Source organism: Lepidochelys kempii, chromosome 8 (assembly GCF_965140265.1).
Source record: "Lepidochelys kempii isolate rLepKem1 chromosome 8, rLepKem1.hap2, whole genome shotgun sequence".
Classification (NCBI taxonomy): domain Eukaryota; kingdom Metazoa; phylum Chordata; order Testudines; family Cheloniidae; genus Lepidochelys; species Lepidochelys kempii.
Genome location: NC_133263.1, coordinates 5,005,286 through 5,031,806, shown reverse-complemented (window position 1 = coordinate 5,031,806; position 26,521 = coordinate 5,005,286). Strand labels below are relative to the sequence as shown.

At 45.7% G+C, this 26,521-nt stretch overlaps 1 protein-coding gene across 2 annotated transcripts; it reads right to left on the bottom strand.

Moving 5' to 3' along the window:
• Positions 1–9,533: 9,533 nt before the first annotated feature.
• Positions 9,534–26,502, bottom strand: FAM114A2 (family with sequence similarity 114 member A2). Of its 2 annotated transcripts, XM_073355272.1 has the most exons (15): positions 26,357–26,502; positions 25,374–25,418; positions 23,818–24,056; positions 22,617–22,716; positions 21,855–21,950; positions 21,400–21,512; positions 20,398–20,532; positions 20,039–20,197; positions 18,358–18,481; positions 17,121–17,200; positions 15,986–16,114; positions 15,628–15,767; positions 14,703–14,775; positions 13,755–13,808; positions 9,534–12,059 (listed from the first exon to the last, which is right to left on the bottom strand). In XM_073355272.1, exons 3-15 carry the CDS (start codon positions 24,040–24,042, stop codon positions 11,958–11,960), a joined length of 1,530 nt encoding a protein of 509 aa, XP_073211373.1. In that variant the 5' UTR covers positions 24,043–24,056; positions 25,374–25,418; positions 26,357–26,502; the 3' UTR covers positions 9,534–11,957. The 2 variants fall into 2 exon arrangements, with proteins under 2 accessions (XP_073211373.1, XP_073211372.1); XM_073355271.1 differs by lacking the exon at positions 25,374–25,418.
• Between the last annotated feature and the right edge of the window lie 19 nt (positions 26,503–26,521).

Below are 26,521 nucleotides of genomic sequence, written 5' to 3'. Positions count from 1 at the left end.
GTGTTACCCAGACCACAAGGTTTCCTGTGAGGTTGGATGGGCCTCTGAGACCAGTGGATAACTGTTTACATGACATGGCTAGCTGTCATTCAGGCATCCTTTATAACCGGAGGCTTTGGGGGATGACATTCGCCAGGACTTCTAAGAGCAAAAACATTACACAATTCAGGAGACTGTCTGGTGCATTGTGGGGGAAGTGGATCTGGCAGCCAGTCAGAAAACCTCAGGGGTGGAGCCTCTTTTCCAGCAGCTCACAAGATTCTGAGATTGCGGATGTGTTGTGAGCATTCACACTGGGTACCAGAGGCAGAATGGGGCTTGCAAGCTCTAGGCTTGTGCTCTGAGCTGATTCTCAGCAGCTCCCATAGCTGATCTGACTTACCCATGGGGGTATTTTCAAAGTCGCCCCACTCTGAACTCTTCTCATGCTCTTTGGTGGCCACCCCATGCACACCACACCTCCAGGAAAGGGAAGAAGAAGAGTCCCCAGAACCACCTGCAAACTCCAGCTGTAGCACTAACATGGTAGCCGCAGGGCTTCCTTACGGTGCGCCCATGTGATTTCGTCCCTTCTTCCCTAGACTGGCAGGGGCCAGCAGATGCTTGTCTCTCAGAAGGAGCGAGGAGGAAAGGAAGGAATTTACACTGCCACAGCAGTGACCAGACCCAGGCCGGACAAGGACATTCTAATCTAAAGCAAGGGGAAAACCCGCCCAGTAGATCTGCCAGGCACTGATCAGTTCCTAGTTACCTCGTCAGAATCACTGTCGGAGCTGCTGCTGCTGCTGCCGCTATCATCTTCATCTCCCTCTCCCTAAGGGGCACAGAAGAAAGGGTTCATGACTACCCTGCTGATAGCACCACTGCACAGGGAACAGAGCTTCCCAGCCGGGGTCCATGTCTATCCAGAGGCATCCTGGCTCATCTCCTGCTGGCAGGTTGGGCGGAGGAAGAGTGATCACTTGCATTTTGTTTTGTTGCTTTTACAACAAAGGCCAATGTTAACTCTCACTTCCTCTGTTCCCGGTGAGCGCCGCGGCAGGGAGGAGATGGGGCAACGATCAGACAGCCTGTCTGACTCTCCCCTCCCTGCCCTGAGAAATGGGTTTCATGCTCATTACTAGCTGTCACACACACTGCCACCATCCTAGGAGATGGGAAATCAAACACGCACAGAGATTCAGAGCATATAAGGCCCAAAGGGGCTCTTAGGACCACGCAGTCTGCTCACAGAATTGCACCCGGGACTATCACAGCATCCAATTGCCCAAAGAGCACCAGGGATGTGCAACCCGCCTGAGCACTGAGGTGCCGGAACCTCTGTCACGCACGAATCCAACACACAATGGCACTCGGCTGTGTTTGGAGGCGATGCTGGGGGAGGAAAACTTTCTGAAATTGAGTCAAAAAGAGGTTGGAATTTGTTATTCCTTAAGGTTTCTGAGGTACTGAAATGGCAGCTTCAGTCACGCTGCTCCAATGGGGAATCCAAAATGCCCAGACAACACACGGAATGTGGGAATTCTCCACTAGTTCCTCACCTTTTTCTCCTTCTTCTTTTTCTTGTCTTTCTTGTCTCCCTCTTTCTTGTCTTTCTCCTTCTCTTCCTTCTTGTCTTTCTCCTTCTCTTTTCCCTGATCCTTCTGGTCTTCTCTTCCGAACACTGAGGAGGAGAATGAGTGGACAGGTCAGCTGGCACTCCCCACCAGTTCCAGAGGGAGCTCATCCCACGCAGCCTGCGTGCCAAGTGTTACACATCGAAGCACAAGGCAGAAAGGAGTGAAAGGACAAGGAGCGCAAGGGACCCCCAATCCTGCACCACTGACAACACGGTGCATGGCTTCCATGTGATTCCAGCTCAGCAAAGGTCAAGAGGGGACATGGGCCTCATTTCCATGAGGGAGGGACTGTGTTTAAGAATGCATCGAGTTGATCAGTATAGCACAGGCCACCAACATGACCCACCACCCTCACACTAAACCCAACAACCAGAATGAGGCCATAGTATTACAGCTAGCAGGAGACGAGGCTATGGCATGCCACAGTCAGAGAACAGGAGGGACCGAGGTGCACCAGTGCTCAAGGCCTCTGCAATGGCAGGGAAATGATTAAGTGAGATAAACGCAGATAATCCTGGCAAGTGACCCGCATCTACATGCTGCAGAGCAAGGTGAAAATCCTCCAAAGTTACTGACAATCTGACCTGGGGGAAAATTCCTTCCCGAGCCCACACGTGGGGCGATCAGTTAGAACCCTGGGCATGTGAGCAAGAACCAGCCAGCCAAGCTCCTGAGAGACAGAATGCCTGGTACCATCTTAGAGCCTTGGTCCACCTTACCAATGTCCCATCTCCATCTTCCTGCTGCTTCAGAGGAAAAAGATTTAAAAAACCCAAAAGCAACCCTTCCAGAATACGCTAAGAGGTTTAAAAAAAATCCCTTCCTGACCACTGCGATGGCTGTCTGAAACCCGGAAGCATGAGCTTTGAGGACCATAAGACATAAACTGGAAGTGAGCCCTGCACCCCACCATCCCAACAACCTCACACACGCCCGTTGTCTGTGCACACCCTCCCCTTTTCCACCTAGTGTATTCGCAAAGGAGGGAGAGAGCAAGCAGAGAACTGAGTCTTATAGCCATTTACCACAGAGGTCAATGCCTAGCACTTAAGCTCCTTCTGCAACATCTCCATTTGCACCAGAACATGATCCCCTCTGCAGTGCGTAAACTCTCAGAGGAGCAAGATGTTCCTCTCGCCGTCCCCACATAATTCTACGGTAAGAGGGTTGGGAAGAGCATAGGGAGTGGGAGGCCAACATGAGAGTAGAGATGTAGGTGAAATGTTCCAAGCTTGGGCAATAGGGAGCAGAGTGGAATATTTCCAGGAGCAGGACAAGGGGAGAGCTTGTGGGGGTGGAAAGAGGAACTGGCAGTGGGTCTTCCCAAATGAGATTTCAGACAGACGCCTAGCTGCTCCCTTTAGTGACTACCGCATAGGGTTACGTGCAGTTAGCAATGTGACAAGTGACTTGCGATGTGTGATTGTGAGGATTGATGGCCCTGTGGGCCTGAAGCAGGTAGGATGGAGGGAGAGTTCACTTCCACATCATTCGCTTTATCCCACATCATGCTCATGACTCAATTCTGCTGTGGTTTCCCTACCCGGATGCAAAGCCACTCACTCTTTAAGATTGAAGACATTCTGCAGCAGCTACCTGGCTCTCGCACGTCGATTCAGAACACCTAGAAAAGAGACATCCCCAGACAAGGATAGGGATAGAGAGAGAAGTTACAATACTATGTGATTTTCAGGATTGATCTGAGCTTTGCAGCATTAAAACGACTGTTTCTGGGTCCCCAACACTCACCTTTCTGCTTTCCTTTAACCTGCAGGTTAAGGATGAGCGCTGAATGTTTTAACACCTTCCAGAATGGTTAGTTTCCTGGGTTAATGGAAACCCTCTTAATGAGACCATTCCTGTTTCAAAAATGAGCGTAAATTAACTAGTGGAACAACTCAGCTAGGGCTGTGGCAGATTCTCCATCACCGACAGTCTTTAAATCACGTCTGGTTGGCCTTTTAAAAGTTCTACTCCAGCGCAGCCAGCAGTCATGGACTTAACGCAGGAATTAGCACTCGGGGGAGGTTCTCTGGCCCGTGTTATGCAGGATGTCAGACTAGGTGATCACAACAGTCCCTTCTGGCCTTAAAATCAACGAGTCTCTGAGTGTTAAGGTGAGACTAGTTGTTTGGAGCTCCCCAAGGGCTACGGCATTACAGTGTCACTTGGAGTGAGTTACGGTCATATCCGTTGCCTGGGAAGTGGGTGCAGCGAGCAGACTGAGCCAGTCACAGAGTCCTCCCTTTCTCAAACCTCCCATACAGCTGCATATCTGTATCAGCAGAGAATGGAAACCGCTATTGGTGAGCAAATAGGAAAGGCCAAAAGCTGCCGTGCTGAGCATGTACAACGGGGAGTCACCCATATCGCATCTCATAAGTCTCCACTCGCTTGGGAAAAGTCAGTCCTGCTAGATCTCCAGGAGCAGGGCATACCCCCCCTCGCCCTGGCGAACCTGATCCAATCTCAGGGTCACGCATTTAGCCAGGCTTGTTTGCTTTAATGCTCGATTACAATGCATTCGACTGTGTGGGTGGAGGCTGAGATGAAAGCAATAGATATTCTAATCCATTTCCAAAGCCAGATCTGGTTTGGCCAGGTCTAGCCTGCGCTCATTCTCATGCTCACCCCACTTTCTGCAAAATAATTTTTAAAAAGGCTGCAGTCACATCGCCAGACTATTGGATTATACAGTGGGAGAGCTGACAGCGACAATAAACATGTAATTGGCAAATTGCAGTTTTGCCTTGAGGCTGAATGAACCAAAGTAAAAGGTCAAACCAGAATGCCCTATAGACCAAATAAAACAAAGCTGCATATTCATAAAGCCTATGCAAATATGTTAATTTGTATTTACTTATTTCCTGTGGGCACAAAGAATTTACAAATGATAACAGCCACCCCTGCTATAGCCTTGTCCAGGTGGACTGCTTTCTGAACAGCAATTTCCCCACTCCAGAAGTACTGCAGAACAGGATTCAAAGCAAAAATGTGTGTGTCTCAGTGCCTGAAATCAAACAAAATCACACCCCGCATTTCCCCACTGCTCAGAGTAACAAAGCCAGGCTGTAAATCCCCAGAAAGACACCAAGGAGGAGAAGAAAGTGGCCTTACCTGGCGGGGGAAAAGGCAAGTGGCCTCTCAAGTTTTCAGTTGGTAGCCGTAGCTCTGCAGTTCCTGTCTTGTCATTTTGTACTGTCTCCTCCCCAGTTCCACTGCCAGAGCAGAAAAACTGGTTCCAGCATCCTCCTCTGGCATCACAGTATCCCAGGAAACACAGGTGACCCAGCCCAGGTGCGCAGTAACCTGTCTGCCTGCCTTACACTGACTCATTCAAGAACTTCTGACCCACGCTAGGCAGGTCACGGCTGCTATGTTGGTTGGTTGGAAAACACCATTGAGTGGACATTGAGTGTTTGATCCTGCCATGCTGAGCACAATGGGAGCTGAGCCATTGACTTCAGAGGAAGCAGGAACAGGCTTCCAAGACTAATCCAAACCCCCTGGCTTGGAATGCTATGGCAGCAGCTGGTCAACCAGGATGCCTGAAGAGCCATTAAGACAGGAATCTCTCTCTCCTACTTATGTCATATTCTCTCTCACATATGCAATCAGGCTGACAGCTACTCCAGGAAGGCTGTGTACTTGACACATGAAACACTATGACAGACAGATGAATATCTTAGAGTGGACAGTTCCCTTTCATGTACGGCACCCTCTAATGTCTGCCCCTGCAGCAATCTTTCATTCCAAGTTCTAACTAGCTAAATACCTAACGACAGTAGTTAGCCAATAATCTTAAAGTATTAGTTCTAAACATTGCCTGGATATGCTCCTCCCTGCTCTTCCTCTTCCAAGCAACGTCCTCATTTCCAGCAATATTGATACAATGGAAGAACGGTGACAATACTTTAAGGGCTGTGGAACTGCAAAGCCCTTTACAAGAATTAATGAATTCTGCCTTGCAGCACCCCCGGAAGTGGGAATTACCTTTGCCACTTTGAATGAGTAAAATTGGTTGGGGAAAATTCATAGACTCATAGACTTTAAGGCCAGAAGGGACAATCATGATCATCTATTCTGACCTCCCGCACATCGCAGGCCACAGAACCTCGCCCACCCACTCCTGTCATAGGCCTATAACCTCTGGCTTGATTTAAAGACTTCAAGTTACAGAAAATCCACCATTTAATCTAGTTCAAACAAGCAAATGACCCATGCCCCACACTGCAGAGGAAGGCAAAAACCACCAGAGACTCTGCCAATCTGACCTAGGAGAAAATTCCTTCCTGACTCCAGATATGGTGATCAGTTAGACCCTGAGTATGTAGGCAAGACCCACCAGACAGACACATGGGAAAGAATTCTCTGTAGTGACTCAGAGCCCTCCCATCGAGGCTCACAACTCCAGCTATTGGAGATATTTGCTTATAGCAGTCGCGAATGGGCCATAAGCCGTTGTAGTCAATCTCATCATACCATCCCCTCTATAAATTTATCAAGCTCAGTCTTAAAACATTAGGTTTCTTTGCCCCCACTGCTGCCCTAGAATTCACACACACAGGATTCAGTTCACAAAGTAAATAATTCATTGCAAGTTGTGGCCCCAGTTCTGAGTTGAGTACAGGCAGCAAGGGCATGTCCTTGTGCCTCCTGGATTCTGCAGGCAGCAGGACACCCTATAGCCAGATCACATTGCACTCTAGCCCAATCCGTCTCCAGCATGTCCCTACATGGGGTGGTCAGAGTGGAGCCATTCAGCTGGCCTTTAACTTCATGGGCATTGCCTTTCTGCTGAGGAGATTCCCCGAGCTGGCTAGCTGGGCTGCCCCTGCAGAGCTCAGCTCTAATTTGCAAAGTTTATTCTCCTAATAATCAAGCCCAGCTACACCAGATATGCCTCCGGAATTGAACTGTTCTCCCTTCAGGCAAACGCCTTCAAATGCTTACCGCTCAGCAGGAATCACTCTAGAAGGCATCATAAAGAACGCATTGCTATAATGTAATTAACTCTGCTTTGCATGTTGTTATTCCTGGCCATTGACCCGGAGCATCTCTTATAACTACCAGTACAGTTTAAAGACGAAATATAAAAAAGCCCATCCTGCTATGGCACAAGACCAGGCTTGAATCCAAGACCTGGGCCCAGGGAGCTTGAAGTGTTGTAAGCACAACAAACTTGAATCTCTAGAAGAGGACAAAGAAGGCTACAGGGAAATTATGTGATCTGCTGTGAGCATTTATGGCATGGAGTTGGTGGGTTTGAAGTGCACCTAAAATTTCTCAGCTGAAAGAAGAGAGCCTGGGGACTCAGTCTGCAATCTCAGCATCCAACGGGATCCAACCCCATTTGTTGCAATTCTCAGGTGACAGCAGTGGCTTAACATGCCTTCTGACGTAGAGATCGCAGCTTTTCCTTTCTGCTGGTGACCTCATCATGGTGATCCATACCTTTGCCGGCTCCAGGCTGGACTCTAGAATCATAGAATATCAGGGTTGGGAAGGGACCTCAGGAGGTCATCTAGTCCAACCCCCTGCTCAAAAGCAGGATCCATACCCAATTAAATCTAAAACTGTTCAACTTGGGGTTACGCTTGATGTCCACTCAGAAGCTTCAGCTAGCGCAGAATATCAGTCGCCGCTGTTTAAACCGCGTGGGTCAACGTGAGCCCATCACATTTCTCACATCATCTGGATATAATTTAATGTGACAGTGATTGCCCAGGAAGCTGTAAAAGGCCCACGAGCCGACTATGTCAGAGGCCGCCTCTCTATCTAGGCCAGACTGTAGCAGTACAGTTGGCTGAAACACTCTTGTTGGTTTGCTCCCGGGGTTGAACTATGCGTGACTCTGCTCAGCGTGATACTCATCACTTTCATGTGTGCTGAACTTAACAGAGCATTGAAGACCAAGCAAAGCAGGAGGGGAAGGTAGCCACGCAGCCAAAGTACTTATCCCTAGCGGGAGTGAAATATCGCCTATAAAGTTAGTTTTGAGACATTTCAGCCAGGTGGAATGTCTAGTTTGGCTATTAGCATGCATGCAACTACCCACCTTTCCTGCTGGGAGACTGAGATTGTTGACTTGGAGCAGTGCCATGGGAGATGTGTACAAACAGCTGGCCAGCTCCCAAATGACAGGTGCACCTTGTTACGGTCTGTTGCATTGAGCCTCTGCCAGGATAAGTTGGAGCATGGATGTGTTGATTAAAGCAGTCTGTTAACATTTCCAAAGGGGCTTAATTAACGCAGAGTAAGATGCCAGATAGTTCAAAAAAGGAACTTTCAGTGTGTGGATTCAAGGTAGTTTTCCCACACACCCCTCCCCCCAAAAACCTAAATTTATTCCAAACAAAAACTTTTCCCATCTAGATCTGAGAGACTCTTTTCAGTCATGTCCATAAACAGGGTACAGTTGTTCACTCTTGAGCCCATCCTTCCATGGACAAAGCTACTGCCAAAACCAAGACATTGCCATGTTGTGTAGACAAGCTGATTTATTTAGCACTCGGGCACCTTCGAGAAAGATTTCAGCGTCATTATCCCCCACATCTTCTCTCTTTAGTTCTGAGTCATGCCATTTAAGTGTTTATCTGAGCCACTCGGGACAGCCCAGCTCCTTACTCACTCGAGGTTTTGGTCGCCTGGCTGGCAATCCTTCTGCCACCACGTGCTGATAGCAGACCTTTGTTTCTTCCTTTGCAAGCCAGCTGGAAATTGACTGCGCTCCCCAGACGCATAAAACATTTTTTCTGATTATCCACATTTATATCTTAATAATAAAAAAAATTAACAAGCAGGGATATAGCCAGGCAAGCCCTGGGAGGAAATATCCATAATTCCATCCAGTACCGAATAAAGATTTGTTTTATTTTTTTTTTTACATTAGCACAGCAGCTGGTTGAAGGCTGTTTTCTAAGTCAACGTGTAACAGAATCTCATTGAATGAAAGAAAATAATTACATTTTTCCCACTGCCCACTACATTGCCTCCATCTTATCTGACCCTTATCCAGTCTAGAAAGCCTCTCACCTCCTCAAAGAACCAGCACCAGGAGCTCTCACATTACTTCCAGCTCTCATCAAGTTCAGGCACCAGCCAAGGCTGAGTAACAGGATCTCTATTCATTTGAAAACAGTGCAGCCAGACAAAGCCTTTGAGTAAACACTTGCATTGACTCTATAGCTGTTTTCTTTGGTAAACCTGATTGACTACTCGGATGAGCAAGAATGAGGCTATTCTAGCGTTGGCTATTTGTTACTGTAGTGCATCCCTGTTGAATATCTAGCCCGACAGTCCTGCCATCTTACGCCTTAAAGAAATGTAGCTGTTTGGAGTGTTTCTGATTAGACCCCTATGGATTTGAAAAGCAGCTGCTGCTGCCCCATCCAAACCCATTCTCCTTCATGCGCTCTGCTCGTCTATCATTTTCTGCATTTCTCAACCTGTCGGCTTGATCAGTGAGGTTGGCATTTTGCAAAGACTCAAGGGTGGTTTCTAAATACCTCGTTTGCCATCATTGCTTATTTCCCACTTGACATCCTGGATTTAGATGAGCACACCCAATTACGCTGGTACTAGCAGCCCGAGTTCAGCTAATCCTGCTTCTCTACAGAGATTGATTCTGCCACCCGTTTGCTTTCAATGGGCTTGCCTGTGTAGAATGGCATTAAACATGCAGACTACTTGCTAAAATCCCATACCCTGTGAACAGGGGTAGCTGAACCTGACCAGCGGCAGCAGTCGAAGAGGGAAGTGAAGACGGACGCTTCTAATTCTGACTGTCTTCTTGCATTTCTCTTATTGCTGTAGGAACTACTCAGTCAGCTTCATGGTACTAATCCAGATTCTGGCTCAGTGTTTGGTTTTGGAACAGTGACATCAGAACAAAAATAGTGTTCAGTCAGTTAGTGCAGAAACTTCCTTTTAATCATGAGCTTATAAAGTCTACATCATTGAAACAGTAGCACATCTCAGAGAATTTACATCCACCAAGGAGCCTGTCTCTCTCTGGCTAACTGTGGGGGATAAAACACCCCAATACCAATATAAGACCTGGTAAATATGGGGCTCAAAACCACAGCCAGAGGCTGGGACAGGGAGCTCAAGAGAAAACAATGCATACTTTAAGCATCAATGCACTTTCCTTGATAGCATCTGTGGCAACTGTCGCCCCAGGTTGAGAATGGAGCTCTGGCCTCCCTCCTATATACATATATAAAAACACTGCTCAGCCATAGGGCAGGGGAGAAGGAAAGTAAGAGTGGGGCCACAACTGCATTAGCAGCCCAGAGCAATTCTGCCAGATTAGTTATTGCCAGTTCATGATACATGAAACAGCACTGGCATTTAACTCAGCTTCTGGCCACAGAAAAAATGACTCACAGGTATTCAGACATTATGGTGATGAGCACAGTATAAGAACCGATACAGAATAGAACAGCTCTGTGAAAGAAAAGAGCATAGAGTATGTGTGTTGGGGTGGGGTGGGGGGGTTGTTCTTTCCTCCCCATCCCTTTGATCCTCCCCCACACCTCTCCCCACATATGATGTACAATTCTCAGAGCAATGCCTGAACACTTATTCCATGTATGGTTTTATTAATAGAAAAGTCAATCCATCCACAGACTTGATCATTCAACCAAAACTGAAGCAAGGATTTTTCCAGCTATACAAAATAGGAGAAGCTATTAGCCAAAAGGTGTTTCTATAGTAAAAACCAACTCTCTCTGCTTGGCAACAAGCTGTATCAATGGAGCAGAGCACAGGGAAGCATGGAACCCAAGAGTAGAGATTTGCAAGACCTGCTAAAACCTGGAGACAGCTAAGGCTGGGACTAGAGATTCATCATTACTGATGAGCCAGTACTGAGGAACGCAGGTATGACAGTCTACTCTCATTAGCTGCTGGGACTCCCTTTTTATTCCATTTTAAGCCACCTCTTTCTTTCCCTGTCGGTGCAGCAGAGGCTGTTCCCTTCCAGTGAAGAAGCTCAAAAGGTACAGAGTGCAAAAAGTAACAAAATAAAGAAGTTTTAAAGCACAAAGGAAAAGATGCCCTGTGTGGAACAGCAGCTTGTGGAGCAGATGAGGCGTCCCAGTGCCATTGTCAAGCTGTTTCCTCTCGGACGTATTCTAATCGCCTCCTACTGGGACAGGAAGTAGTACACTGCACCATTTTTATACAGTAGCCTAAGAAACTCCTTCAGTGGTACGTGACAAACGTCTGTACACACAGACCGCGACTGATGGGTCACGTTGTACTGAAAGGTAATGAGAAATTCTCCGCTCTGTTACTTGAACATCCCTTCTGGTTGCTTTTCATTTATTGTTACAGGGCCACGCACCCTGTTGTTCTGAACAAATCAGCCCTGTTACAGCTTTCTTCTCACTAATGGGGCCACCTGTAACCCTGTGTGCAACCCTTGTCTTCTTGAAGCAAACATCTTGCAGGAAAGAGAAACACAGTCTTTGTCAAAATCCCCAAGCCCCATCCAAGAACTCAGTATGTACGTAAGAGACCAGCACCCTTCAGCAAGCTGCCGCTTTCGTATATACAGAGCATCAGGGACCTTAGATTCTGTTCTTTCAAAGCTGAAGTCATTCCTGAGACCCTGAACCTTGCCGTATCTTGTACCCAGCACACACTTAGCAGGAACAGAAGTATGTGCCTCGGAATTCAAACTCAGCTGGAGAGTTTGGTTAAATTCTCATTAACCAGTTACCCTAGTCTTTCCTCTAGAGTGATTTAGCTTCAGTCTTCCTCAAAATAGTCGTTCCTGAAAGAGCTTGTTAACATACTCAGCTATGGGAGCGCAGAGAGAAGAGTAATAAACAGTCAGCCAAAACTAAGGACTGGTCTACCCTGGGAATTTACATCGGCACAGCTACGTCTCTCAGGGGTGTGAAAAATCCACACCCCTGAGAGATACAGCTACGTCGACAGAAGAATTCTTCATCAACCTGGCTACTGCGTCTTGGGGAGGTGGATTACCTACACTGATGGGAGAACTCCTTCAGTCAGCATAGGTAGTGTCTACACTCAAGTACTACAGAGGCACAGCTGCGCTGCTGTAGTGGTTTAAGTGTAGACTTACCCAAAGAAACAACCTGCACTTTTAACTTGCCAGATTGCCCAGATGCCTAGACTATGCTAACTGCATCCCTCATGTCTCTTGACAAATTGTACAGCTAAGACCTGGCCAGTCAGCATTTTGTCATCACCACTCTGGTACCAGTGATTAAAGCTTCGTTTATTTTCTGTCCCTACCCCATTCCCAGGCAAGGGAATGATCAAGTGGGCAGATGTGGTTTCTGCTTGACTAGCAGGATTCATTCATTGCTGGGATAATTCAGTTTGAGTCTGGATAAGAGAGATCTGTAGCACAGGCAGGAGTAGCTGGAAGGCATCTTGGATATACGAAGCACTGTTTGAAGCCTACAAAACAAAACAAACTACATTAGAGACATTCATGCTACCAGTCTTCATTACTGCTTGATATGTGTGTACTATATGGTCACTGATTATTAATATACCTAAGCAATATCAGGCTACTACTTTCAGATGCAGCCATTTCTTTTCAGTTAAGTCTACTTTTTAAACTCCAGTTTATCCCACTGGGCAAAAGGTGGCCAACTGACTCTCAAGAATTGCCATACCATTTCAGAGCTGATGCCCCTAGAATACTCAGTACCAGCTGCTCCAGGGGAAGGCATAAGAAACTCTGCTGTAGAAAGGAAGCACACACCAACAGGGAACATTTCTTCCTAACCCCCTCAGTTAGAAGTTACCCACTTTGGGAATCCCTTTAGTTGGGAAGCATATGGATTGTCACACACTGAATGATGTGACTTGTCCAAGGTCTGAACACAGCCGTTTCTAGCCCGTTGCTGTAATTGCTGGAGCTGCGGTAAAGTCTAGCATTTTGAGCCACAGGGGTTCACAAAACATTTCAGGTTGGAAGCTCACACGCAAAGCTATCTATCATCGACTGAAACAAAGTTTCATGCCAAATTACACAAGTCATCCATGGTCCAGTTGGAAGCTTTACAGGCGTTCAACAGACTTGGGCTGAGTTTCTAACAGAAAACAGGATGACTTTTCTATTGGCAGGCCTGCACAGCTCTAGCAATTCCTAGAGCCCCACAGCCTCCTGGACTGTGAATATCAGCTGTGCACTCAGGCGATACCCCTGAACCCGTGAACAGCTTCAGATCCTGAGGGAAAAGCGAGCTGCAAAAACAGAAACCAGCAATTTCTGCTAATAATAAATCCTTTGCTTTCAAGCAACAGAACCCCTACTCAGGTACTCCAGGCAAATGGGGATAGCTATTCAGAACTAAACTTTCAGTGGGGAAGTTTGAAATTTCTAATGCAACATTTCACACCACATGTGACTATCTGAAAGCTGTAACCCTTCCCCATCCACACAAATGGACATGGATTTTTCATCACATCAATTTAGAACAAGTTCTCTCTAGAAAAATTAAAATAGTATGAGCCCTCTGAAAAGTTTGAGCTCAGTCTCATTAATAGGCCAGGATTAAACATATAAGGACTGTCTCTAATATTTTAGCACGTTTGTTTGTTTGTTGGTAGCTTGCAAATATTCCAATTCTATCTTGCTTCTATTTGAGAAATGGTTACTGCTTATTTAACTGCAAGAAAGATGCATGTTGAAAAAAATCCACAAGAATCCAGTTTTCTTGGCAAGACTACTACTGAAAATCTTATTAAATTACTATGTTTAGAAAGACAAGCTAATTTGTTTTGTCTAAATCTGTAGAATCTCTTATGTTTACTGGCTGAAATTTGGGAGTTGTTTGAAGGAGAATTGCCAATTAGCTGACAGGAAAGGCAGACATTTTACAAAATGACATTCCCTTCTGCCGCATCTTCTCTACACTGTTCTGAAGGGATCATGTTTATACTTTACCAAATACATTGCACATCTGGCACAGATTATAGTAGCAATGCTCCCTCGGATATCTATTAAGACTTGTAAATTACCAGTTGGGGAAGCAGTCTTAAGCCATGGTTTAGAAAACTGGACATGAATAGGGATAATGAAGTGGGGATTGACTAGTCTGTCCACATTCCCACATTAGTAGCTGTAAGTGTATCATAACTGACCTCCAAAAACACTCCAGTGATTAATGGGTTAAGCACATCTGCCTTCTCTTTGACCTGGAAAGATTAGAGACAGATCATAGTACTTGACAATCTGATTGCATTTCCTTTCAGCAAAACACAGGGCCAGATCCTCACCTACTTTAGAAATCGGCATAGCCCTTTCACCGTCAGTGAAGCTGCACTGATTTACACCAGCTGAGGATGTGGACATAATATGAAAATATAGACTTGCACAAGTCCCAGCATATACCGAAAGCATTCTATATACAATAATGTGCACTGAACTTCCAGATGAACTGGGGAGAATTAAAGCAAGCTAATGTGACATATTTCTAACAAAAGCAACTGTAGGCTGGTATGAACTAGGCTTAGAACAATGGAAAGCTCTTGTGTATGAGTTGAGCACTGTGCATATATGCAAACAGTGGGTTCCTTTCAGAGACAGCTCTCTGTCTCTGCAGAGGAGAAGATCATGGAGGTATCCCTGAGAGGTGGGCCACAAACCATAGACGCATACAACAGAATTTCCCCACCATTTCGGCTACCAATGTGTGAGTGGGGTACATAATACCCTACAACAATTACACCTTCATTATCACAGCCATTAGCTACTTAGTCTCCTCAAAGCATGGAAAGAGTTGTCTGAGCTGGATGACTTTATTTCAGTAAAGTTCACTTTGAACTCCAATCCAGGCTGAAAAGCCACTAGCTTTACAGGCTGATAATGCGAAAAATCTGAAGGTCGTAATGAATTAGGATGCAGCAAAGCTCACCGATAACACACCTGTGTATTTTAAAAATACAGAAGATGAGACAGCATGAGAAGCTGTGCAGTGGAACAAAAGGGCATGAGGGCATTTCAGGGACACTACAGTCTGTTTTGAATGCAGCAAGAGGTTGAGCGGGACCAACCAATCTCATTCCTGTTAAACAAGAAGTAGGTCTTACCCCTGCAGTTGTTAAGCACGTCGTAAACTCTTTAGATAGAGAACACAATTCTTTGCATAGCACAATAGTCATTCTGGAAAAGCAAAAAGGAAAATTATGTAGTAAAGGCACTTTAAAAAAAAATCCCCTTTACTTCGCCATTGTCATCTGTAAAACAAAATCACCCACTTCCAAATGTACATTTTTCTTTAAAAACAAAAAGATAGATATAAATGTTTAAGGGTCCAACAACAAAGCGTCTAAAGAATGAGAAGTTCTAAATAATATCTGACAAGAGAACAAAGCTGAAACTTGGAAGCAGATTTTGGAGAACAGGAATGCCTGGTCTGAAGGGAACATTACTAACTTGCTATTTTAGTTACAAGCAGGAAGTGTCGTCTTGTTTGTAAAAGAGAAATAGTTCTTTTACATGCTCACCAATTGCCTCTTAATAAAACAAGTCCCTGCTTGTCATAATCAGTATCAGGGAGATAAGTCTGCTCAGGATGATTTTAATATTAGGCATCTAATGTGCTAGCAACAGGCTAGCAAAACGATACTGAATAATCATTTTATATAAAGAGAATAGCTCTCTTTACACTATTTTAAACAGAGTATTTTGTGGGCTCCAGTATTTTTCTTTTTAAATGCCTGTCTACTAAACTAGCACATGTTTAGGGCAGAATTCACTTCTCAGAGCAGCATGAAAGCAGTCACATAATATTTTCCTTTCTCCATGTGTTCCTGTCAAGAAATTTCTGTATATACAAAAGACAGTCAAGTTCTGTTTAGTGAAGACAATACTGCCCTTAGCAATTTCTAACATAAACGCAACCAGGCGTAAACTTCTGGCTGAGAACTGTGGAGAGAACCCACACAGCAATGCCTACACCAACAGCAGGATGCAAACCTAACCAGGTACTATAGCATAATTCAAAGGACTTACTGTGAAAGGGCTTTGGCTCGGCCTGTGGCTGACACCTCTTGCTTCTGACCATGTAGGACTAATGCTGCAGTTTTGTGGAACATTTCAATGGAGTAGGCTGTCAGTTGAGCCAGACTTCTAATGGCAAATGCATGAATATCCTGCAGGAGTTACAAAGAGCTCATTCTAATAGGTTTGCTATTATTTTAAAATAAGACTTCTCTCCACTCTGTCCCCTCCCCCACTCCCATCTCTAGGAGTTAATGTAAAGATTCTAACTGTGGGTTGAAAGCCATAAGCAACCAGTTGGCACATTATCCTAGATTGACATCCCCTCCACAGTTAGATTTCATTTTCTCTCTCTCCTTTGCCCACTTACCTCTACGGATGTTTTAACGTCTCGGTCAGCATCCCCTGAATCCAGCTGTTGGTTTTCTTTGCTCGTTTTCCTCTCTTTTGGAGTTTCCATGTTGAGTCTTTCAATCCATTCATGAGCAGATTTCCTTGCCTGTGTAATAAGAGGCACAGACACATCAGCATGGCACTTAATGACTGGGATGAGATCCTCCCACACTCTGTAGAAGGTGGAAGAGAGGATCTCTTTGTAAGAAATGGTTACTACCCCTACACTGGTGGAAAGAAATGGGACAAGCAAGTCAGTTACCTGCTGAACTTTGCAGTGGGTCGAGTGAAATACAAGGGAACTGGCTACTGTGCACACGTACTTTTGGTACTTGTTTTTCTTTCTTACAAGACGTACCACGACATGTGCTGTTTTAACAGCATGACTGTGAGCAAGAGGTTTTTTTTTAGGGTTTCCAACAGACGTTAGTGCCACTCAGTGGACCACAATGGTATTGTAAGAGGGTAAGAAAAGGAGACATTCCTCTAAATGTATTAACTGGTCTGATGGAGAGGAAGTTGCCTTAAGAGGATTTCAGACACTGGGTTATGGGATCATGAAACTGATCAGCAATAACCCAGTGCATGAACTGTAAATAAGATACTTGATAATTCCAGTACTGAGAACCCTGGAGACATTTATGAACTATTCAACAACATATAAGGAACATTTGTAATTTTTTTATATATATATATTTTCTATATAGAGAGAGACAGCCCTTGCTCCTTTTCCGTAGCTTCAACGGAACGGGCCATTGTTACAGACATAATCTTCTGAAGAAGGCACACTTTTAAAGCTAGGAGATGATTTTAAAGCCAGATGTTGCGAATGGGCAACAGGGGTTGGATCACTTGATCATTACAAGTTCTGTTCGCTGGCCACTGTCAGAAGACAGAACACTAGATGGACCATTGGCCTGACCCAGTATGGCCGTTCTTATGAGACCTGGGCTCATCTTATCAAGGGCTCCAACATTTAAATGCTCCTTACCATTTTGTAATCCACAGGGGGAAGAACAGTGCTTCATAATTTTAACACCTTCACCAGGAGTTCAAGACCTGGTCTCCTGAGTTTTACCCACCAGCCATCAGAGGACACAAAGCTAACTCACTGTGGCTAATTTGTCTGGCTTGGCTGAGACGTGCAGTTCGAAGAAAAGTGCAGTTATTTCCTTTGTGAAATCTTCATCTCCTGAAGGAAACAAAGCAGGCTGGCAAGACTCGGAAGAGTAAGACAGTCTGTACTACACAAATAAGTGATAATCAGGAAATATACAGTGTATAGCCATGCAGCTTGTTTCTGTCCACATGCCTCAAGGGTTCAGCAACTGCTGACAACCAATGGCTGCATTTAATTCATCTTTAAATCACATTCAACAAAGGATTCAAACTCCTCAAACTTGTTTTTTCTTAATGCAATTTATTGGGCATTATTTGGTTTTGAGGGCCTATAGATATGTCACTAAGACTAACAAGCCTTCGGCCAAGGTAATTCTATTTTTACAGCTAGCATCCAACCACAAACAACATAAATTCTGCATTTCAGAAGACATCTGCTTGCACAGCACCTTAGAGAATTTTTAAGGCCATTTAAAGCCAATGGTTTTCCTATTATATATGCAGGGCCAGATGTTGACAAAAACAGGAAAAAACCTGTTGGATCATGTACAAAGATAAAAATTATAAATAAGGCTCTAGAGTACCTAACACTGAATGCGCCAGCCCTCTTTGCTTGGCCACTTGGGTAAAATCGAAACAAGAAAGTCGTTTATGTTCAAATTAGTGAAAGCTTCAACAACTGGATGCTCCCTGCTGTGCAGGTTGTTTCAGAGCTTTACGATGTCCCTCCAAACTATGTGGCCAACACTAGCAGAAACTTTTACCTTTCAAAAAAAGTGCCTTTTTTGAAGTCAGATAATGCTACTAATAGGTTTCCCTTAGCGCCAGGAAACGAGGCGGTTGGGAAGAAGTAAATCTCTTGGGATTTCCTACATAGCTCTCCCTTCACTCCCCCACCACAAGCCCACCCCTCATTTTCTTCTCTCTCATAAGACCCTGCATCAGAGGGACCTCCTTTCTTTTGCCCAAGGTGCACTGGATGAGCCTATCAGTTCCACTCCTGCACTGTCAATGGGTCCCTGCAGAGGAGGAGTTCTCCCTATCCTCACAAAGATTAAGGGCACTGCCTTTCAACAGTGCTCCCAACTGCTGATAGGTTGAGGATCAAGGGACCAGCTGAATAATAACCAACCCTGGGCCTTTCACACATTGCTGTGGAAGGCTAGTTGGTTTTAAATTGGAGTTTAAAAACCAGCCTCCCCGCCTGTAAACGCGAATTCCCTTACTTACCCTTCTTCTCTTCCTCTTCATCATCATAAAACTCAGCTAATGAAAATGCTTCTTTGAGCTGCTCCAACTCCATTTTTAACATGTCTAACTCTTCTCCAGAGAGGGCATTTATAACTGACTTCACCTAGTTAAGAGCAAGACAGCCATAAAAAGAGCCACAAATGCAACAGGAAAGAGAAACAAGATGGAAATGATACAGTGCAGCAGTATTAATGACATGCTGATACCAAATGCAGCTGTCCCTTTAGGACAGAGTTCTCTGCCAGGCCCCATTAAAGAGTAATTGATTCTTTACCGGGCTTCCCGATGTTTCATGTTTCAGTTGATATTTGCCAAAAATTGAATAGCTGGGATACAATTTGTGTTAACCTAGTGGGATCACCAAGATTGAAAAATATCACACTGCCCACACGTCAGGAAAGCTAGGAAGAATAGAATTGTGTGTCCAATGAAGGGATCGTGTGACCCAGTAGCCAATCAAGCGTCATGTTTATGGAATCAGGGGTTGAGGTGACACTAGAGAGCTGTACCTGCCGCTAACTACTTGAGCACAGGCGTTTGCTGCGAATGAAGAAGCATCAGCTTGTTGGCCGGAGGACAAATGACAGCCGGGGAAAATTCATATTTAAAGAAAACAAAAACCAGAGAGTGGCTCCTTTGTTACAGGCTAAACTACAACATACTGTACTTGGCTTGGTGCTTACCATTTTCCATTTCCTGTCCATGCATTCTGCTCAGCCTGAAGGTACAAGTCATCAGACTTATTTTTTATGTATATAATGTAGATGAGGCTCGTGGCACTATTATTAAGATTGCCTAACACTTCCCATAAGAAGACCCTGTTTTCAGTTGCTTAGCCACTTGGGCTGAAGTTTTCCACGCCAAGTTGTCTGCCTCAAGATGCATTTTTCTGGGAAGATTTCAGCTAGAATGGTTCAGCCATTCCAGGGGAAAATACATTCTGCTCATCTTCACTAACTTCTGGTAATTTTTTTTTCTAAATGCTCTCGCACCCCAATTCTTTGGAGCGGAGACTTGAAATTTGGCAGAGGGGAGGGGTATCCCTTGTGTCTGGAGTGTGCCTCCTGCCACCCCTGTGAAAATCCACCCCAATTTGGACAATTATAAGTCTTTATTTTCGTATTGCATTTTGCTAATGCTCACTGGAGACTTCTTAGATATTAGCAGCTCAATTCTAGCTGAAGATTACGTCTACAAATGCATGCTCTAGCCCAAAGGCTGAGCAGGACTTTCCCTGCAATTGCAGCTCTGGGCTGTGCTGGATCTGGGCATGTGTACTGAGAGGAGGAAGACTGTCTCTCCTGTGCTCTCAGAGCAACTGGGGAGACAGAATAATTTGGGACAAGGAGTCTGAAGGGTGCAAAAACTGGTACTGGCTGGGCAAGCACATCGAGTCTGTGAGCCGGGGGGGAGTGAAAGGAGGTGAGGAGATGGAGTTAATTATGTGTGATCATACAATCAGACAATATCATAATGCATACGCACAAGGGGGCCAAATTAGGTTGCACCGGCAACCTTAATTCTGGCATTTCCCAAATTTTGAGTGCTTGACATTGCAACCATAATAATGTTTTTTAAACAGGTTTTTGTGCATAAATATAACCTTTTCCCTCCTCAGCTGCACATAGGAACTAAAAAGGAAACTGCTCAAAGCCATTACCTTTGAATCACTCTCTCTGGAAAGCATCTCCAAGGCTTCCAGATGTGAAAGACCCTGAAACTCATCAAAGAGTAACCCATAATGGGCTTGCTTCTCGGTAGCCATGGTAACCTCAGTAGCTGTCCGCTGCTCTTCTTTCTCCTTTGCCTCTCGCAAGACCTGAAAAGGAAAAGCGGAGGTGTCAAATCAGCACGTAGAGAAATTGGCTAAGGGAGGCGAAGGCCCCAGTGAACAATTTTCGGAAGCGTTCACTTGATGCTAATACTGAAGGTTCCTTAAAAGGAAAACACAGGGAAGAAAAAAAAATGAGAGAGAAACTGCTGAGAGTCTCACTGTCAGGGTTGGAGAGAAACTAATACCTGTGATAGTGTGGAATTCCTGTTCATTAAGCCCTTTGTTTTCTTGAATCCAGGGTCTCCTTCAGCTATCACATCCATTGTCTTCTTCCCAATGAATTCCAAGGCATCCAAACCGCCACTAATAACACTCTTCCCCTAGAAAGCAGATTTGCAAATTGACAGAATGCATGTAAACAATACTTCTGTTTGTCTAGCTACAGTTAGTTTAAATGTATTATTAAAATATGATTTAAACCAGAAGCGATGTGGGCCAAATGCTCGTGTTTCAAGCCCAAGCTAGACACCCCGATCCCCATACAGTAAAGAGCATGAGAAACAAGGAAGAGACACTAATAGCCAATGTTTTAATGGGAGTGCTCAGCTGGAGAATACGGCCCACCATCACAGTTGCAACAGCCACCCTGAATTTATAAAATGCACACATTAAAAACGGATAAATGAACATAGTCGAGCTTCTTCTGACTGAAGGGAAGAGAGAGAAGGATTTTTTTAAAGTGTGTTATTAGACGGTTGCTGAAAACCAAAAAGAAGAAGTGGGCTTTGCATTTTGCTCTGCTGGTAGTGAGGCTTCTCTTCTAGAGTCATGGGCCAGTCACCAGGAAAGCTCTGCCTCCTGCACGCCAGAGTTTTACGCTTGAGGGTAAAGAGTCCCATTGGAACTAGCTATGGTCAGTAGGACGAGTCGCCCCCCACCCCAAGTAATTTGGGTCAATCCCACGAGTACTATGAAGAGGAGGACTGGAGTCATTCCTAGAAACGTCACTGAAGTTAGTGGAGTTACTCCAGGAATGAATCTGCCCTTGAATTTAGCCCGTTATTCTACAGCGAACCAGAAAAGACAGCAGAGCATTGGGGTGACACTCTATGCTACAGATCTGAAGGCCATAAAGAAAGGCCGGATAAATTAAAGAGTAGAATCAAGGTTTGTTGGTATGAGGCTTCAGTGCAAGGAAAAATAAGTGATGTTAGCCTATTTCCCAGGCTCCCCACCCGCCCACTCACTGTGCTTTGAACAGCTGTAGAAAGAGTGGATAAAACTCCGAAAGCTCCACTGATGGGCGAGGAACTGCTGTTACCAACTCCGCCTGTAATGCTTGCTTCAGCTCTCTGCCTTCCTGCATCGGAGAGGGGGGAAAAGGTGTTATTTTTCAAAACTTGCAAACAACAAAAAAGTTAAGATTGTAAATAGATATTGTCTGTTTCAGGCGGGCAAATGCACAAATCTCAGACAGAAGAGTGGGCCACAGCACGTGAGACAGAAAGAGTTAAGATCACTCTGCTATAACTCAGACTCTGCAGAGCTAACAGAAATAAGCACTGAAACATTATTGTAGTAAACAGATGTCAATCTCAGTACACACTGAGCAGACCTGTTGAGTGTAAGATGGTGCTATTTTTAGACCACACTTGGAGAAATTCAAAAATTACATTTTTTATTTTTAATAATAAAAACTGACCTCCTGTAACAACTTTGGCCTCTGATGAGATTTCACTAGGGCTGGGGATCCCAAAGGACGTCTCTGCTTTTTCGATGACATTCGAAATACCTTGTCCTAGAGAAGGCAATGCTGTTACTTCAACTCTAAAACAGAACTGCATTCACTTTAGACACTAAGAAAGCAGTGATTGAATCAGAAATAAGATTAACCACCAGGGACTGTCCACTGGAGATACAGATATATATATATATAAGCACTAACCACACAGTCAATACTAAAAGCAGTTGCAGTCTGGCTTGCTTACTGACCAGCATAAAGAATTCATCTGACATTGCAGCTTTATGCTGTATCCCACTGATGGGAAAGTCTCAGAAATTTGTCACGTCTTTTAATACCTCAGCTGGCCATTGTTTGTGCCAGCTCCTTAAAAGCCTGAAAGATATTCTGCTGTCCATTTCTCCCTACCTCTTGTTTTGCTTTTTGATTTTTTCCCCTGTATTTTGAACAGAGTGCTTGATTTTTGCCAACTCTTGCTTCTGAATTTGAAGCAAGCAAGACAGCATAAGCTGGAGACATTCGTGAAAACTGAAGCCTGATTTTAGACTGCAAAAAACAGTTAATATAAGAACGGCCATATTGGGTCAGACCAAAGGTCCATCTAGCCCAGTATCCTGTCTTCCGACAGTGGCCAATGCCAGGTGCCCTAGAGGGAATGAGCAGAACAGGTAATCATCAACTGATCCAATTATATCGAATTAGCAAAATGCCAGCAGCTCTTACCTACTGTAGCTACTGTGGCAGAGGCAGTGGAGAGAAGTGACTTTCCCCAGCTCCCCCAGTATCCCCATCCTGTCTGAGATGCATCAGTGGAATCAGAGACCTTTATTTAGAGAAATAGAGATGAAAGACAGCAAAGTGACTCACTGATCTCTGAACTGTATCTTTGAGAACCTCTTTTTTAACAGTAGTAACAACACTGAACTTCAGCCAACATGAACACATATTACATATCAATCTGTGACCTCCTTGATCTTCAATAAGTATCATACAATTACTCAGTTAGGGCTAAATTCACCCTCCTGCAACAAGGCCAGAATAAGTGAACAGGGCAATTGCTACACTGTATCAGACTCGTGGTCCATCTTCTCCAGCATCCTGTCTCAGACAGTGGCCAGAACCAGATGCTTCGGAAGAACATGCAAATGTGGGGTACTCTTTCCCCTTTCCAATGAAGATCTCTTCCTAAACCCTAAATGGAGTTTAGGTGGGGCATTATTTCGGAGTTGGGAGGGAAGGAATTTGGACGCTACTGTACTAGCGATAAAAACGGAGGAAGAAAAAGGGAGAGCAGAAATGAATAGCAGAAGCATTAATGTTGGTACCCTGTAACCTTCCTCTTCTGCATGCAACCCTCTCTCAGGAACGATGTGCAATATCAAAGTTTAATGGTGAGCTATCCGATCTGTATTTGTCCACGAAGTAACTTTTCTACTTTAAGAAAAAAGAAATGGGGTTGCAAAATGTGAGAAGGTTGGGGTATGGAAGCAGGAAGGAAGGTAGGAAAGAGGAAGATCTGTTTGTTTTTTTTGTTTAAAGGTTCACAGTTCATTCCCCCCCATCCTGTCCCTTTCTAGTACAGTCAGTGTTCTAATGTCATTTGTTCCACCCTTATCTAACCCCCCATGAGAAGAAGCCAGTTCCTAGCTATCCTATCTGTGCAGTTCTAATATAAAGCCATGACTTTCTGCCACTCATGGGGAGAAGTCAGAGACCCAATTGCCAGGTTTGATGCAAAACCCATTCAAACCAATGACATTTATAATAATTCATTTTCAGGATTTCTCAGTGCAAAACTCTATTCTGCCACAACTCTACATGAAAGGGCTTCATCATTGTTTCCAACACAACCAGAATTCTGCTGTGTTCAAAGTTTGTGCAATTTACCAATCTGCATGTTCAAAGAGTCAGCACAGAAACATACTTTCAGGGCTTGATCCACTGGCTCTTCTGCAGCAATAGGCTTGCTGGAGGGTTTGGAGGGTTTGCTGGAGGCTTCGGGTCTTTTCCGAGTCAGAGCCACAGGTTCAGGTTCATCCTGTTCCCTACCACTGCTCTTAACAGACCCAGCTTCCTCCACTGTCTGTCCATTCTCATCCTTCTGGGAGGCACCTACTTTCAGGCTTTCACTGCCATCTTTTTCAGACATTACTAGAACATCTCCTAGAAAATAAAGTGATTCCAAGAATAACACCAACCCACTAGGATATTTTTGACATTCCTTTAAAATACTACACTGCTCTCTTGAATAGCTAAGTGAGAAGACACTGTTATTCTCTTCCTCTCCCCATATATAGGCTCCCACTCGCCTTCTATATGTCAATTAATTTTTTGAGAAACAAGGTGGGTGAGGTAATATCTTTTATTGGACTAGCTTCTGTTGGTGAAAGGGACAAGCTTTCAAGCTCTTCCTCAGGTCTGGGGAAGGAAGCAGAATGCTCTCTCAGTCAGTTTGAGTTACGCATGATTGACAGGAAACAGTGTGACAGGACTTTAAACTTCCAAATACGAGAGATCACGCTATCTAAGAGCCATACCCTCCCAGCAGGAAAGGAACTGAGCAATATCTGTAAGTGCTGCACTACAAGTCCAAAGGGTGTGCAGATCATTTAATCTACGGCTTGTCTCGCTAACCCAGATGGCTTTGGTGGACTGTTTTTGAAAAGCGTTTGCCAAATATGAAAGAATAGCACAATTAGAACTTGGGCAGTTGAGTAAGTTGCAGCACGTTTATTTGAGCGTTGTGCATTTATAGCAGAGCTTTTTTAAAGCGTACAAACAATTTGGAAATTCATCGTCACTGGCAACTTGCATCTGAAGTCGCAAGCTGCCATACAAATCCAATTGCTGGATAAGGACCTATAAACCACCACTTGTAAACGAGATTTTTCCCCATCATTGATGGGCCAAACAGTCATAACTTCATTAACTCCAAGTCAGTTAATAATTAAAAGTTAGATGTTAATGCAACACCAGACATTGTAATGAAGCTCGTTATATGTGCAAAAAGATGCCAGCTTATGGCTGCTATGGGAATCAGACTTTAAACAGCCCGACTTTGGTGTACTAAAATATCTCTGGTAAATCAAAACAGTACCATTCCATTTTACATTTATTTATAAGTCCCAGAAAGTCCGCTGGTGATGCAATCAGATCAGCTTATTACATTGTAATGCACTGGTCACCTTTCTCTTAGTAAAAAAGATGAGACAAATCACTATTCTGTCAATTTAAGATGACATTTCCAAAATCCTAGGTGCATGACCCCATTTCCCGCTCTGTCTCATCATTCCCCACCTACATATCCCAGAGACATTTCTACACTCCTGGTATTTTACAAACACACATGCAGCCTCAAGCCCTTGCCCATGGGATTTAGACACACGTTCTCCATCACACACGGGATGTAAAAAGCTTGACAAGTGCAATACCGTTCCAGCTCCCTCCCAAGGTTCAACATTCATGCTCCCAGTTACTCACCCACCCAGATGAAAGCGCACGACCCCAAATTGACTAGAACACGGTCTAGTTTGAGAGATCATGTTCACTGTTAGATATCTTCTCAAACATGGCCTCCTGCCCGCGGCCCTCCCTAACACACCCCACCCTGGCCCCCTAACCCTCCTCCGCCAGATCCCCCCTAGCATCTCTACCCTGACCCCCTCTTCCAGGGTCTCCCCCAGCACTCCTCACCCCTACTCCCCAGGATCCCCCCTAGCACCCCCTCCCTCTGTCTCCCCTCCAGGGTCTCCCCTAGCACTCCCCACCCCTGCCCCCCAGGATCCCCCCTAGCACCCCCTCCCTCTGTCTCCCCTCCAGGGTCTCCCCTAGCACTCCCCACCCCTGCCCCCCAGGATCCCCCCCCTAGCACCCCACTCCCCCAGGGTCTCCCCCAGCACCCCCCACCCCTGCCCCCCAGGATCCCCCCAGCACCCCTCTCCCTCTGTCCTCCCCCCCCTCTGTCCTCCCCCCCAGGATCCCCCCCAGCACCCCCCACCCCTGCCCCTCAGGATCCCCCCCAGCACCCCTCTCCCTCTGTCCCCCCTCCAGGGTCTCCCCTAGAACTCCCCACCCCTGCCCCCCAGGATCCCCCCAGCACCCCTCTCCCTCTGTCCTCCCCCCCAGGATCCCCCCCAGCACCCCCCACCCCTGCCCCCCAGGATCCCCCCAGCACCCCTCACCCCTGCCCCCCAGGATCCCCCCAGCACCCCCCACCCCTGCCCCCCAGGATCCCCCCAGCACCCCTCTCCCTCTGTCCTCTCCCCCAGGATCCCCCCCAGCACTCCCCACTCCTGCCCCCCAGGATCCCCCCCCAGCACTCCTCTCCCTCTGTCCCCCCCAGGATCCCCCCCAGCACTCCCCACCCCTGCCCCCCAGGATCCCCCCCCAGCACCCCTCTCCCTCTGTCCCCCCTCCAGGGTCTCCCCTAGAACTCCCCACCCCTGCCCCCTGGTACCCCTCACCTGCAGGGCAGGCCCCGGCCCGGCCGCCTCCGCCTCCGCCGGTGACAGTTGCCGCCACGTCTCAGCCGTGCCCCCTCACGCCCTCCGCGGACACGCACCGCTGGAGGACCAGCGCCATAGAGACTGCGGGACAAACAGGAGCGCCCCCGCGCTGACCCCGGAAGG